This window comes from Urocampus carinirostris, chromosome 20 (assembly GCF_059441175.1).
Source record: "Urocampus carinirostris isolate Australia breed hairy pipefish chromosome 20, RoL_Ucar_1.0, whole genome shotgun sequence".
In the NCBI taxonomy this organism is placed as follows: domain Eukaryota; kingdom Metazoa; phylum Chordata; class Actinopteri; order Syngnathiformes; family Syngnathidae; genus Urocampus; species Urocampus carinirostris.
Window position 1 is genome coordinate 16,369,153 of NC_142368.1, and position 16,371 is coordinate 16,385,523.

Genomic DNA, 16,371 nt, shown 5'->3' on the forward strand with positions numbered 1-16,371 from the left:
TTATTTCGAGCAAAGCTTTATTACATAGCAGTGATTTCTCAGACACGCAAACACACAAAAGATGGGCGGGTCCAAAGCGGCGTGAAATCCTAAAGAGCGGGGTGGCGTTAGCCTAGCGAGGCATCGTTTCCACATCCGATACACGTGGGGAGGGGCTACAAAGTCCTAAAAAATGCCTCCCATCTTGTACAAAAACATACATTGTTATTTGAGTTCCATTTTTTTTTGTCTGTGTGTGTGTAGAAATCCTAAATTAAAACAACAACCCAAAAAGGGACATTATATGTGTTACATTGACCCAAAATATAAAATAAAAAACATACGATGACTCAGCGAATGAATTCCCAACTACACACAGCAGTTCGTCGTAAAAATGTCCGCCGATTTTGTTTGATTTTTTTTATCCTCCAAAAATGCTAAAGAAGAATTGGGTCACGTGGAGGTCGTATTTCGACGGGAAAACTACATCCTTTGTCACTATGTTACAACGCCTAACAAAAGTATGACATTTTTTTACATATTGCCATACTTCAGGCTTGGATGGTGATTGTTTGTGCACAGCATATTTCAGATTTTGCCACAAATGCTCTATAAGGTTGAGATCTGGACTTTGGCTTGGTTATTATAACACCTTTATGTGATTAGTTTTAAGCCATTCCATTGTAGATTTTGCTTCATGTATAGGGTTGTTCTTCTGTTGGAAGGTAAACCTGCGCCCCCATTCTCAGGTCTCTGCAGATTCTAGATTTTCTGCCAGAATCGCCCTGTGTTTGGCTCCATCCATCTTTTCTTCAAGTCTAACAATCTTCCCAGTCTCTGCTAAAGAAAAACAACCCCAAAGCATGATGCTGCCACCACCATGTTTGACAGTGGGGATGCGCAGTGTTACTCTTACGCCAAACATAACATCTGACCAGAGCACCATAATCCACATGTCATTTGTGTCTCCATGTGGCCTCTTGCAAATGCCAAACAGGCCTTTTTATGATAGTCTTTCAGAAAGGCCTTTTTTCTTTCCACTCTTCCATAAAGGGCAGATTTATGCAGTGTACAACTGATAGTTGTCTTATGCACAGATTGTCCCACATTAGCTGTCTATGCCTGCAGGTCATCAGATGTGACCACTGACCTCTTGGTTTCTCCTCTGATTAGTTTTATCCTTGTTTGGGCTTGAATTTGAGATGGAAGGACAGGTCTTTGTAGGTTTTGCAGTGGTTTTGCCCTCTGTCATTGTTCGTCATTTCGATCGACATTGGATCATTCCGAAATCATCAGGGAACATCTGGAGTCAATGGGTTGAGCTGAGAGAACATGGGGCCACCATTTTTGCGCCTACTTTTTCGTTTTTTTGTTGTTGTAGATATAAAATATTAAAATAAGTAGATTCCCTTTCACAATTGTGTATTATATGTTTTTGCTTCTTAGAGAATGTTTTTTTAGTTATTTGGCTTAAAGTTTGAAGCCTGAATTGTGGCAATATGACAAAAAGTTTCTGGGGGTCCGATACTTTTGCTAGACACTGTACTCCGCATTTACAGTCCGGCTGAGGTGACGCTTGCTAGCTCCATTTCCACAGGAAACATCTCTCCGAATTGGCGGGGGACATCACAATGGCCGCTACTCTCCAAAGTCCGATGTCACCGAGCTCCGCCCCCTTTTTTTTTTTTTAATCTTTGATTTTTTTTTTCAAGCCATGGTTTCCTTTCCCGGGAGTCTCCTGTCGTTGAAGGTGTGCATGTTGATGACTTCCTCGGTTTTGACGATCACGGGCGGCGGCGCTTTCTGTTTGAGTCGGCGCTGGCACTTCAGGGACACCCGAAGCTCGTCCATCATGGCGCTGCAGAAGGACCTCTGGGGAGAGGAGGCGGGGACACAGGTTTTAAGCTCCGCCCAACAACCAGACAGACAGGAAAATGCTAACGTTTGTTTGGGGATGACGTGTTTTCAGTTGTAGTACCGATGTTTACGACTAGGTGGCAGGCAAGACACTTTTGCACACTCCCCCCAAAAATGTATTTCCTTTTTATAAATGTAATAACATAATTAAAAATTAATGTATTATTTCATTTAGACAATGATTATTTTGTGTAAGAAAAAAACGAGTTTTTTATGTATTTAGTTGACTGATGCCAATTTCTCCAGCCTGTTAATTGTATTTTGTGTTAGCATTAAGCTATATTTGCCCAATTTTCATTTAGTTGATAGGGTTTAGGGAGTAAGGCTAGGGTTTAGGGTTAGGATTTAAGGTTGGGGTTTAGGTTTGGATGGAGTTTCATGTTGGGTTTGAAGTTTGGAGTAATGGTTTAGAGTTCAGGGTTGGTTGGGTTATTGTATGGAAGTTAGAGCATTGGGTTAGAGTTTAAGGTTTGTGGTTTATGTTTAGGATGTATGGTTAAGCATGGGGTAAGGGTTGAAGGTTGGGGTTTAGCATTAGGTTTAGGGTTTGGAGTTATAATTTAGGATTGGGATATTGTTTAGGGTATAGTGATTAGGAATTATGGTTTAAAGTTTGTGGTTTATGATTAGGGTTTAAGGGTACGGTTAGATGTTAGGTATGGGTGGTTTAGGGGGTAAGTGTTGGGTTTAGAGTTGGAGTTGAGGTTCTGGGTCAAGCCATAGTAGAATAGAATAGAATATACCTTTATTGTCATTGTTACAAAATGGGTTAACATATTGTGACAACGAAATTGGGCATGACACTCCAGTTTTACACATTCACAGTGAGGTAAAAAGCCAAGAAGATAAAGGAACAGAGAAGATAAGGTTATAAAACAAGGAGTATAAGGCTATAGTTATAATTTACGTGTTATTTACACTAGAAATGTCGGCATGTAGGATGTTACATACAGTTGGTATCGTAATACAGTTGGTATCGTAAGGATTGTGCAATAGTGATTAAGTCAAGTCAAGTCATTTTTATTTGTATAGCCCTAAATCACGAAGAGTCTCAAAGGGCTTAACAGATTATTACACTATATTACACAGACTATTTTTCAGCCGACGAGACGAGTAGGTTATTCATATGCTATGGAGTAGAAGTGAGTTAGGTTTAAGGTTGATGGTTTACTGTTAATGGTTAGGTTTAGGATTTTGGGTTGAGGTTTGGTATTAGGTTTAGGGTTTGAGGTTATAGTTTAGGGTTGGGTTCAGTGTTTAGGGTTAGGCTATTGTTTAGGGTATAGTGATTAGGAATTATGGTTTAAAGTTTGTGGTTTATGGTTAGAGTTGGGGTTTAAGGGTAGGGTTAAATGTTAGGTATGGGTGGTTTAGGGGGTAAGTGTTGGGTTTAGGGTTTATAGTTGGAGTTGAGGTTCTGGGTCAAAGACATAGTGATTAGGGATTAAGGTTTAAGGTTGATGGTTTACTGTTAATGGTTAGGTTTAGGATTTTGGGTTGAGGGGTTGAGGTTTGGTTTTGGTTTTGGTTTAGGGTTTGGAGTTATAGTTTAGGGTTGGGTTCAGTGTTTAGGGTTAGGTTATTGTTTAGGGCAGGGGTCGGGAACCTTTTTGACTCAAAGAGCCATAAAAGCAAAAAATATTAATTTTATTTTGGGAAAGAGCCACACCATATATTATGAGACAAATTTACAAAATTGCTAAACCCGCACCCCAGACAAAAGCTTAGTCTTCAGCACATTTATTTTTGATGATTTGATCAAAATTATGAAAAGAGAATAATGCCAGAGCCCCTGTCCCAAAATCAACAAACATACCACTTTAAACTTGTCTCTTTCTTGCAATTACTCAAGATCGGTTAAACTCCTTTTGACCCTTTTTTTCATACATATTGGTTTCAAAACCAGATGCAAGCTGTTATTGTGTAAAAACGTCACAACATTCTGCAAATAGGGAGCCTGATGAGCTCACTTTTGGCGCAGATGGCGTAGGGCGAGAGATGGGAGGGAGTGCTTGCGCTTTTTGCATGGCTCCACCCATCCCTCCCACTCACCCAATCAAAAGACTAAGTTCTCTTCCGGTGTTTTGGCGTATTTATAGTGTGTTCTGTGGATTCATCATAAGGTATCTGAACACTGAACACAGATTATATAGTGAACTTTTATATAAAGGATTCTTTAGCGTTGTACAGCCAAAACGTGTTTTTTTCCCACCTTTTTTGTGTGACACCTTGACTGTAAATTGTAGTGAAAAACGTGCCCTATATATACTGCGAAGTAACGCCGTAAGACTTAGTTCTAGATTGGCTTTGCGTGTACCTGAATAGGACGAACTACTCAAGTTTCGAATAGGATGGAGAAATTTTGCATGCAATCAAATTTGTCTCTGAGCCATAGATATTCATAGAAAGAGCCATATATGGCTCGCGAGCCATAGGTTCCCGACCCCTGGTTTAGGGTATCGTGATTAGGAATTATGGTTTAAAGTTTGTGGACAAAACACTTCCTTTTTAAAATGGAATCTTTTAAGAAAGTCCAAGCGATTTATGGCCTCTGTTGATGATCTTCACACACACCTTCTCCAGTTGGGCGTTCTGCTTGGACTTGTAGAGGACCTCGCCTACGGCCACAAAGACTGACAGCACCAACCCGGCGGCGAGCACGATGAAGATCCCGCCGATGTTCTGCACGCCCAAAGCGCTGGCTTCTTTACTCTCCTCCTCGGGACAGCCGTTGCCCCGCCACCATTTCTCCTTCATCATGTGGAGCTTGCCCTCCTCCTGCAGCTGCAGGATGGCGATGGTGATCTTGTCCCGGTACGGGGAGCCTGCAAAAAAGGAGCCCCAACAATGGAAGTGGGAACATTTTGGATTAAAAAAAAAAAAGAAGAAGAAGGAAATACTTTCATTTAAATCTTATCTTATTGCAGCAGTTGCAAGCTATCGCTAACCCAACTATGTTTTAGGGTAGATTTAAGATTGGAGTAGAGGGTTAGTAGTTAGGGTTCAATGGTAAGTGTTTTAGCGTTTGGGTAGGGTGAGGGCTTGAGAGTTTAGTGGTAGGGGAGAGATAAGGTTTTAGGATTCAGGATTTGAGTTACAGTTTTAGAGTGAGGTTGGGGTTGGGGTAAGGTAGGGTTTGTGTTTGCAGGAAGGGTAAGGTTAGGGTTTGCAGGAAGGGTAAGGTTAGGGTTTTAGAGTTAGAGGGGTAAGTACAGAGGCTTAGGGTTTGAGGGTTAAGGTTAGATGGTTAGGGTTTGAAGGTTATAATAATAATAATAATAATAATTTCCTTGTATTGTCATTCTGTGTAACAATGTACACAGAACGAAATGTCGATTACACCTGACCCGTTGTAGCGAGCCGATGCAGCCGCAGCCAACAGAGGGCGCCGCCGACCACTTTTTAAGTCTTAGGAATGACTCGGCCGGGGCGCGAACCACCGACCTCCCAGTCTATTGTCAGGGTTGGGGTTTTAGTGTTAAGGGGTTAGGGTGGGAGGCGGCACGGCGGCGCAGTGGTTAGCGCGTGTGTGGCACAGTTCTGGGGTCATGAGATCGAACCTTCCTGTGTGGAGTTTGCATGTTCTCCCTGTGCTTTCGTGGTTACCCTCCCACATTCCAAAAACATGCATGTCAGGTTAATTGGCCGGTCTAAATTGTTCTTAGGTGTGAATGAGCGAGTGAATTATCTGTCTCTGTGGCAACCAGTTCAGGGTGTCCCCTGCCCACTGCCCGAAGATAGCTAGGATGGGCTCCAGCACCCCCGCGACCCTACTGAGGATAAGCGGTGCAGATAATGGATGGATGGGTTAGGGTGGGTTTTTGGTTTTGTTAAGGGTTTAGCTGCAGTGTGGAAACAATTACCCATCCTCTCTTGCATTTATCTTCCGTGGAAGTCCCGTCTTCTTGGGCGGCTTGAACGGGTTTGTAGTTTTTTAAAGATCAGATATTCTCGAAATTACAGATTTGGAACGATCCACTTGATAGGGGGTCATCCCGTTTCGTTTTCATCCCGGGAACCTGCTGCCGGAGGCTTTTAGTCACTTTGGAACGGCCCGTCATCTCACAAAGTCAGTGACACTGGCAGTTAGAGTGCCAGTTAAATAGGGGTTGACAGATAATCATCAGTGCGTTTTTGGCAAAATACAGGTTTTTGGTGAAAAGTAGCTAGTAGATGGAATTCTTTTCAGAATTATTCAATTGTTGGAAAGTAGCTTTGATGTCGTTGAATACCGAAAATCCTAGTGTACTTTACAGTCCACTTTCCGTACACTATCCGATTCAGATTCCTTTCCAGTCAACAAATCATTTTTCAAAAATCTAATTCGTGTCTCTATGCGATCCAAAGCAGCTCTTTGAGTTCATTTCCAGAAAGAAAAATCAACAACAAAAAACGACCTGAGCAGCAATCAAAAGGAGGAAATCAATCATCTTATGATAATAAATGAGCTTCGGAAGTTTTTGCAAAACATCCTGATCGTGTTTAATAGTCCGCCATCTGCTGTGGACTCACCGAGACTATTTTTTTGATTCTGTCTTTTTTTTCCTTGTGCGGTGTCATCCATCATTTTGGGTTATCATCCATCATCCTTTCATCTCGCAGACTCCATTTACGTGGACGCGCGAAAGGGCACGGGCACAGTGTTACGCAGACATTTTTTTTTTCTTCGAAAGTATTGGGACACCGATGTTGCTCGCTTGCTACAATAAGCAGGTAGGCGCCTTGCATGGCTGACACCTTATTGGTGTGTAGGTGTGTGTGTGAATGGGTAAGTGTGAAGCACATTGTAAAACGCTTTGGGAGGTCTTCATTGACTTGAAAAGCGCTGTATAAATGCAGACCACTTACAGTACTTTTTTCTGTTTTATTTTGAAATAAAGAAGTAAAAAGTAGTGTGAACGAGGACAAGTTTAAAATAATGACCTTCTATGTGAGAATGGCCACATGATTTATATTATTGATTTCTTATTATGAATTAATTTGACGGAATATGTTAAGATGACCATTTTACTATTTATTTTAAGATATATATTACATAGCTTGCCAACTTTTTTAGGGATTATGGGTGAGTAAACGTGGAGCGTAAATACATAAAACAATTTTAAGGAATAAAAGCATTAAACAAATAAATGAAATAAAAAAGACAACTAAAATTAAAAAAAATCAACGTATTATGAAATTACCAAAGTAAAAAAAATGAAAAAGTGAAAATTATATAATTCGGAAATTATGGAATAAAAAATGAATAAGACGCATAGAATTATAAAAAATTGTGTAATATGTATTATTTTAACAAATTAAAAAACAAAAAAATATATATAATTATGAAATTACTGAATAAAAAAATCAATAATACAAAATAAAACTATGAAATTATAAAACTATTAAGATAAAAAAATGGAAAAATTGAGAAAAAAAATAAAATAAGAATTAAGTAAGAGGAAAATCAAGCTTGGTTTCTGTATTCAACAGAATATGTTTACAATTTTTTTATTCATTACCTCAAGATCTACTACTATTTTAAAAATCCATTTTTATTAAGAACTGGTCTGGTGTTAAAAAAACAAAAAACAAAGATTATGAAAAGTCATAAAATAATATAATAAAAATCAAATCCTTTTTTATTATGTATATATTAATTCGGTAAGTATTCCGTCTTACTATATTTCTAAAATAGTGTAAATGTGGGGAAAAAAAAGGATCAAATGAATTATCAAAATTCTAATGAGCAACTATGGTTTTGAGTTGTAATGCCACCATTCTCCACTAGATGTCAGACCTGTGCAAAAAAACACAGACTTGTAAGAAAAAAAACTTGCTTTTTGAGGGAAAAAAAGACAGAATCAAAATATATTTGTCGTTTGTTTCTTTATACCACGCAGTGTTTCGATGAGAAGCGCAGCAGCCATTTTGCCGACGGAAGCCGTAAAACCGGCGATTTAGCGCGAGCCTTTAGGCTCCTCGGAGCATTACAGCAGGTTTTTAGTACAGTTCGTATAAAGGGTCTATAAAGAATGCATGTTTAACGCCACCCGCCGCGTTATCGCCATTATTCCTAAGCGCTCCTTTTAGAGCGGCCAAACGTTACATAACATTGATTTAAGGTTGACTCCCACGCTCAACGACACCCATTTGCATGCTTGCGCGCTTATGTTTGGAAGACGGACGACGGGGCACTCCATTTTTTGTGTCTCATTTTAAACAAATACTCTTGTGTTTTATTCCTGTTATGTTCTGTAAGGAATTTCCGTGTTTTGGCCAAGAAAACCCGAATAAATCCGGGCATGGGTCAGTACCGATACCCGTGCCGGTATCGAGGTCAAATTGTTTGTTATGACAGCAAAGGGAAAAAGTGGTTTTAGAGTGCCTCAGCCTGGGGGCCTGCCCAAGCCTGTTATGCAAAAACCTCATTCTTATCCCATTGGCACAAAATTGTACCCTTTAAAAGTCATTTTTAGAAATTATTTCATATTCTTGGATCACTAACAAAATAAGTCAAGTCATATTATTATAGCTTTTAATCACAAGGAGTCTCAAAGGGCTGCCAAATCAAAGACTGTTATGACACCATCCCCTGATCTAAAACCTACATGAGGGCAAGGAAAACCTCAAAACCTCAACATGGAGAATAAGAAACCTTAGAAGAAAACACTTCTTTAGAAAAGTAAAATTAGAACCTTATTTCTACCTAGAAAAGAATGCTAAGCTAACTAATGACTAGCCAATTATGTTTTGCAGTCCGCTCTTTTTTTTTATAAAGATATATTTCTAAGAATTTTCCCAAAAGCGTGAGTACCGCTATCAATATCGGTATTGCGGTAATGAAATATCGTATTTTATGCATACGTCGTGACAAAGATTTATATTTTTGCTAGGACTACAAAATACATTCTAAAATAAGCCCCTAGAGTTTCAGAGCTAGAGCCAGCAGGCTCAAGGACACCTTCTTCCATCAGGACCCTGAGCTCGTGACTGTGAGAGAGTATGATAGTATGTGTGAGAGCAATTATTTCCTAGAAGGCCCCTCATAAAATGGTCTTATCTTGCAGATGATTTAGGAAATATTTCAGACATAGTTTGGAAAAAATAAATATGAAGCTAGCCAAGTGGGTCAAAGGAATTACTATTTAATTAAAGAAATTTGTAGCGCTATCTGGCCGAAGAACAGCCTCCGCAATATACGTCTTTACTAGATTTTTTGTGGCGTTTTAAGACCAACTACTAAAAATGATCACAAACAAACGTTGCATACTTTCCCTAAAACTGCTGTTATCTGTGGCGTTCCACAAGGCTCAGTACTTAGCCTCCTTCTTTTTATTTGCTTCCGCTTGGAAATACTATCCGCAAGTATATAAGTTTCCAATACTGTGCAGATTACACTCAACTCTATTCGCCATTAGAGTCCGTTAAATTTCAGTTTATATTTTTTTGTAGTGGGGGTATAGTATTTTTTTAGTATTCATGCAGTTGTATTTTCTAGTATTTCTGTTGGAGGACAGTAGTTGTATTTCTGTAGGATTTTGGTAGTATTTCCGTCGTAGAATTTTGCATGTAAGTGTGAAGCACGTTGTAAAGCACTTTGGGACCATTTTCCCCGTTATCTTTTGTGATGTATTTTCGGGCCCTTACGAGCGGGTAAATGTCGCATATTATTGATTTCCATCCGACGCTCATTTGCATGTCTGCCCGCTTCCCCTCGAAAGAGGCGCGACGTCTCACTCCCGATTGGCCGCCGGTCATATTTTAAATGATAAACGACGGGCGCACAAAGGAGAAACGATAACAGCACGAATCTTTCGAGACGAGGATAAAGAACGGCGGCGGCTGGGAATGTGGCGTGCATCCATAACTCGCTTAAAGATTTGGAAAGGCGACGCACATCCATCACTCTCGCATCGAAGCTCTGCTTTTGGCGGAATGGAAATTATTATTATTTTTTTGCATTTCAAGAGCCGAGTGAGAGTCGCTCCCGACCCGTATAGGATCTTTGACTGATTGATCAAAACAATGAGCAACGTTTTCTGCCTGATGCTATTATTCTGTTTTTTATTATCTCTATTTAGTTTTTGTGAAATGATAAAGTAGCGAGTAAATAAGTTTGATCATTTTTATCACATATTGAAATTATTATATTCGTTTTCAAGGTTTTATTTTGTGGAAAAAAAAAAAAGAAAATTAATTTCCAGATCTGGGTGAGCCTTCTTACTCTCACCTAGGATCTTTGGTTTTTTTGGATTGAGGAGAACAATCTTTAAAGGAGGAACACATTGCATTGAAAGCCCTTTCTTTTAAATATACATATAATAAATATTTTTTTATAAAAAGTGGTGGTAACAGGATTTCCATCAGTGTTTGTCATAAAATATGAAAATAATCCTAAGAATAAGCAAGATTTTCTTCTTAGATGAGAAAAATCTCCTAAAATAAGAAAAAACATAAGAGAAAATATCTCCAACTGACAAATAAGCAACATTTTCTGACAATATGTTGAGTGTGATTCATTTTTCATTTATATTTAGTGTTTGTGAAGTGATAAAGTAGTGAGGTAAATGGTTTCATCAATTTTTACATGGAGTATAAGTTGTTTTTTCATATTTTTTTTTTGTGGACACTTCCAGATTCGAGTGAGCGTTCTGGCGCTGCGCCTAGGATCTTCGACATCTCGGATCAATCAAAACAATGAGCAACGTTTTCTATATTTAGTATTTATGGAGTGATAAAGTAGTGAGTAAATAGTTGGTTTCATAAATTTTGACATGGAATATCAGTTGTTTCTTTCATCGTTTTTCTTTGTCATTTCCAGATTCAAGTGAGCGTTCTGGCGCTGCGCCTAGGATCTTCGACATCTCGGATCGATCAAAACAATGAGCAACGTTTTCTATATTTAGTATTTATGGAGTGATAAAGTAGTGAGTAAATAGTTTTATCAAATTTGACAAGGAGTATAAGTTGTTTTTTCATCGTTTTTTTTGTCATTTCCAGATTCGTGCGACCGTTCTCGCGCTGCCCCTAGGATCTTTGACATCTCAGATGGATCAAAACAATGAGCAACGTTTTCTATATTTAGTATTCATGGAGTGATAAAGTAGTGAGTAAATAGTTAGTTGCATCAATTTTGACATGGAATATAAGTTGTTTCTTTCATCGTTTTTCTTTGTCATTTCCAGATTCGAGTGAGCGTTCTGGCGCTGCGCCTAGGATCTTCGACATCTCGGATGGATCAAAACAATGAGCAACGTTTTCTATATTTAGTATTCATGGAGTGATAAAGTAGTGAGTAAATAGTTAGTTGCATCAATTTTGACATGGAATATAAGTTGTTTCTTTCATCGTTTTTCTTTGTCATTTCCAGATTCAAGTGAGCGTTCTGGCGCTGCGCCTAGGATCTTCGACATCTCGGATCGATCAAAACAATGAGCAACGTTTTCTATATTTAGTATTTATGGAGTGATAAAGTAGTGAGTAAATAGTTTTATCAAATTTGACAAGGAGTATAAGTTGTTTTTTCATCGTTTTTTTTGTCATTTCCAGATTCGTGCGACCGTTCTCGCGCTGCCCCTAGGATCTTTGACATCTCAGATGGATCAAAACAATGAGCAACGTTTTCTATATTTAGTATTCATGGAGTGATAAAGTAGTGAGTAAATAGTTAGTTGCATCAATTTTGACATGGAATATAAGTTGTTTCTTTCATCGTTTTTCTTTGTCATTTCCAGATTCGAGTGAGCGTTCTGGCGCTGCGCCTAGGATCTTCGACATCTCGGATGGATCAAAACAATGAGCAACGTTTTCTATATTTAGTATTCATGGAGTGATAAAGTAGTGAGTAAATAGTTAGTTGCATCAATTTTGACATGGAATATAAGTTGTTTCTTTCATCGTTTTTCTTTGTCATTTCCAGATTCGAGTGAGCGTTCTCGCGCTGCGCCTGGGATCTTCGACATCTCGGATGGATCAAAACAATGAGCAACGGTTTCTATATTTAGTATTTATGGAGTGATAAAGTAGTGAGTAAATCTTTCAACATAGATTCAAGCCTAGGGTCTTTGACGTCTTAGATTGATCGAAACAATGTTAACAGGAGGACGACCTAGTGGTGAGCGTTTTAAAATAAACAATATCAAAATATAGTAGTAGAGGTTTGAGGGTTTCCCCCAGTTCCTCAACCTGGTGGCCTGCCTAATTTGATTTGTTTTAGGTCATTAAAAAAAAACACGTTCAGCTATTCTTTTCAACGACTTAAAGAACAAAATGTAAAATAAATCATCAGAAATGCAGTTTAAAAACGGTAAAGGAAAATTGAGCATTGTGCAGTTTTAATTGATATTGAATATTTGTGAGGTGCTAAAGTAGTGAGTAAGTTTACTTTCGTGTTTTTCCATAGTTTGACGAGAAAAATACAGAATAAGCCAATGACAAAGACACCTCCAGTCGGGCGAAAAACTGAGTTTTAAAATGATCGGAAGTGCTAAAGTAGTGAGTAAGTGGTTTCATCAATTTAAACACGAAAAAAAAGGGAAAAAAATCCCACCTTGGAGCATTTAACGATAAAAAGAGACATTTTGCATCGCGAAGTAACCCTCATAATCAGCTGTCTTCCGAAACAGTGAGTCACTCGACGCGAGTGTGAAAGGAATTATCCGGCAAAGTAATAAGTCCGGACGTCCTAATCGGTGGTTTTTATGCGCTTATCGGCACGCCGCTTATTCTTGGGAGAGGGAGAGGATCGGGAACACGCTCCGACTCCCTTTGAAAAGGAGGCGGCGACGCTCCGGCGTCCGTCTCAAGGACGAGAAAACGGGGGCGACGCGTCGAAAGGCCGGCATGGGTTTTGTGGCGAGGCATCTCTGCGGATCTATAAAAGGTATTCCAGATGCCCGGATTAATCGCCCGCGTTTCCGAGGACCCGTGAAGGAAACGGCTGTTAGGCACGGGGAAAGGACACCCAAAAAGGGTGGGGGGCACTAGTAGATGAGAGAGAGAGAGAGAGAGAGAGAGAGAGAGAGAGAGAGGGGAGATGGGCAGGGAAAGAGAGAGAGACAGAGAGAATGGTGTTAAAGAAAATAGAAAGATATATACAAAAAAAGAGAAAGAGAGAAAGAAAAAAGAAAGCAAGGAAGAGAGAGAGAAGAGAGAGGGAGGGGAAGAGACACAGAGAGAAAGGAGGGAAAGGGAGAAAGAGATAGATAGAGAGAAAAAAAGAAAAAAATCGAGGGAGAGAGAGAGAGAGGAAGAGCGAGGAGGAGAGAAAGAGGAGGACAGGGACAGAAAAAGAGAGGAAGAGGGACAGCGAGAGAGCAAACGAGAGAGAGACAATGGCAGAAAATGTCTTGTACTTCTCTCGCTTCTCAGGATTCCATTTTTCGGTGGGCCTGCGGGTCGCACGTTCGACACCCCTCTTTCCAAAACCCCACCTTGCCCTCGTTTGGCCTCGTGGCCACCAATTTCTCCCTTACAGGCGGGTGAAAAGACGCTCTCCGACCGCTCCCCCCGGGATCCAGCCCGATGTGCGTACGGGGTGAGTGATCAAAACGTTCTTTTTTTCGACAGGAGACGTCTGATTCCCCCCCCCCCCCCCCCTGTTTCGTTTCGTCGAGACGCATCAGCGACGGGGTATTATTTACGAGACGTCGAGCGAGACATTACGGAGAGGGGGGGTCGTATTTGGAGACGTTTCCGTCAATGCTTTTGGTGACATGAAAAATAAGCTAAAAGGCCTCATTAGGAGATATTTCAGACAATAAGGATTGCAGAGTTATTGTCTTATTCTGTCCAAGGATAACCGCATACTTTCTATGGTAAATGGACTGCATTTCTATAGCGCTTTTCAAGTCAATGAAGACAATGTGCTTCACACTTACCCATTCACACACACGCTCACACACCAATAGCGGCCATGCAGCCCATGCAAGGCGCCGACCTGCTTATTAGGGGCATTAAGTAGGTTAGTAAGTAGGTAAGTAAACAATTTGTTAAGTCAGTAAATAAGTAGGTAGGCGGGTGATAAGTGGGTAAGTAAGTAGGTGTGTAAGTGTATAACTAGGTAGGTAGGATAGTAAGTCGATAGGTAGATAGGTGAGTGAGTAGGTAGGTAGGTAGGTTAGTAAGTAGGTAGGTAAGTAGATAGGTAGATAGGTGAGTGAGTAGGAAGGTGGGTTAGTAAGTAGGTAGGTAGGTAGGTAAGTAGATAGGTAAATAGGTGAGTGAGTAGGTAGGTAGGTCGGTAGGTCGGTAAGTAGGTAAGTAAGTCAGTAGGTTGGTAAGCAAGCAGGTAAGTAGGTAGGTAAGCAAGCAGGTAAGCAAGTAGGTAAGTTAGTAGATAAGTAGGTAGGTGAGTGAGTATGTAGGAAGGTTAGTAAGAAGGAGGGTAATTAGGTAAGCAAGTCGGTAAATAATTTGGTAGATAATTAGATTAAAAGGTAAGTGTGTACATGGGCAAGTATGTAGGTGTGTAATTAGGTAGGTAGCTAAGTAGGGTGGTAGGTAAGTAGGTAAGAAATTGGACAAGTAGGTAAGTAAGTGGGTAAGTAGGTAAGTGTGTAAGTAGGCGAGTAAGTAGGTAGGTAAGTGTTTAACTAGGTAGGTAGGTTAGTAAGTAAGTAGGCAAGTAGGTAAGTGGGTAAGTATGAGTATGAAGGTAGGTAGGTAGGTAAATAAGTCAATAGGTGAGTAAGTAGGTATAGATTAGTTACTAGGGAGGTAAGTGAGGACGTAAGTAAGTAGGTAGGCAGGTTGGTACGTTGGGGGGATCAGTAGGTAACTAGGTGGGTCAATCAGTGAAATTATAATTATTTTTATTATGACTCCTACTTCGAAAAATTGGATACATTTTCTCTTTTAAATAGATCTATCTATATGAAGTGACTGGGGAGAGTTAAGTCTACGATACCCCAAAACTCCATGGATGAAAGGAGTCAAGGAGAAGAGCAAACGAGGCAACCCAGCAAAGTTAGTGTAGTACTGTGGGTAGAAAACAACGGAGAGGCCCCACTACAATATAAGTTGAATTGAATTGACTCGGAGAAAATGTCTGAAATTCCGTTGTTACTCCTTCACTGCAGTCAGGGAGAAACCTATTGAAGTGACTCAGGAATGTTAAAGACCTTGTTTAGTGAGGTTTTATGGGTAGAAGACAACATAGAGGGCCCACTACAATATAGGTGGGAAAACAGGTTGAATAAAATTGGCTCAGGGAAAAATGTCTGAAATTTCATTCTTAAGAAATGTTACTCCCTCACTGGAGTCAGGGAGAAGAGCTAATGAGGTGACTCAGGAATGTTAAAGACCTTGTTTAGTGAGGTGGTATGGGTAGAAGACAACATAGAGTGCCCACTACAATATGGGTTAGTTCGGGGAAAAATGTCTGAAATTCCATCCTTAGAAAATGCTTATGAGGTGACTCAGGAATGTTAAAAACCTTGTTTAGTGAAGTGGTATGGGAATCAGACAACAGTTAGGACCCAGCACTATACAGGTGGAAAGTAGAATTGAATGAAGTGGCTAAGGGGAACGGTTTGAGCTTCTTTTCTTAAAAAAGATGAATCCCTCACTACAGCCAAGAGGAGCAGATGAGGTGACTTGGCAGTCATAAGGACCTCCATTTGTCAGGTGGTAAGGGTACAGGATATCAATGAGAATACACGAGAATGTACGTTGGAGCATGTCAATCTCCCAGGAAAGTTGAATGAAGTGGCTGGGAGAGGAGGCACTGAGCTTCCATTTTTAGTGGAAAAAAATATCTTGCAGCAGAAAAGACAAACAAGGTCAGACTGGAGAGACCTGGAGAACGGTGTACCTACCCACCGTTTTGGGAACTTCAGAGTAGCCAAATGAAGTGGCTGGGGATAGAAAAGTTTAAGATACCCAAAAAGAGAAAGGCAGAGTAGATGTATGAACATCCGGGCCACAAAAACACATAAAATGAAGACGTTAAATGAAGTGGCACAGTTATCTGGTTCAGATGTCTTCCAGACTTATCACTAAGAGAGATGTTCTAAGCATATTCTGCCAACAGAAGAGACGACCAAGGGCAGACGGTTTTGGGAACAGTACCTAAATGAAGTGGCTGAGGACAAAGAATGGATGCCAGGAAGGGCTCAGAGTGAAGTAAAAGAGCAAGCGATGCGACTTAAGAAAGTTAATGAGGTGGTATGGGTACGAGACTTCAGGGAGGACCCACTACAATATACGTGGAACATGTCATTCCCTCAGAAAAGTTGAATGAATTAGCTAGGGAGAGAACTTCTAAACTTCAATTCTTATAAAATGTAAATCCCTTGCTCTAGTCGAGGAGAAAAACAAAAGAAGTGGTATGGACACTCATGAGACACATCAGAGAAGACTCTCCACAATATTATTAGGAACATGTCATATAGAGTTTATTTAAGTACTTGGGGGGCAAACTCTGAGATTCTATTCTTAAAGGAGAAAGGTAATACCTGAAAGGAGTCAAAGAGAAGAGCAAATGAGGCGACT

At 40.0% G+C, this 16,371-nt stretch overlaps 1 protein-coding gene across 2 annotated transcripts in view; it reads right to left on the reverse strand.

The window, feature by feature from the left end:
* The window catches only part of LOC148346385 (glutamate receptor ionotropic, kainate 2-like), a 125,890-nt gene continuing 109,519 nt past the window's right edge, over positions 1 to 16,371 (reverse strand). For both annotated transcript variants that reach the window (XM_088325633.1, XM_088325632.1), the window contains exons 15-16: positions 4,471 to 4,721; positions 1 to 1,851 (exon numbers count right to left, since the gene is read on the reverse strand). In XM_088325633.1, the coding sequence (XP_088181759.1) occupies positions 1,687 to 1,851; positions 4,471 to 4,721 (416 nt within the window). In that variant the 3' untranslated portion in view covers positions 1 to 1,686. The remainder of the gene's footprint in view (positions 1,852 to 4,470; positions 4,722 to 16,371) is intronic.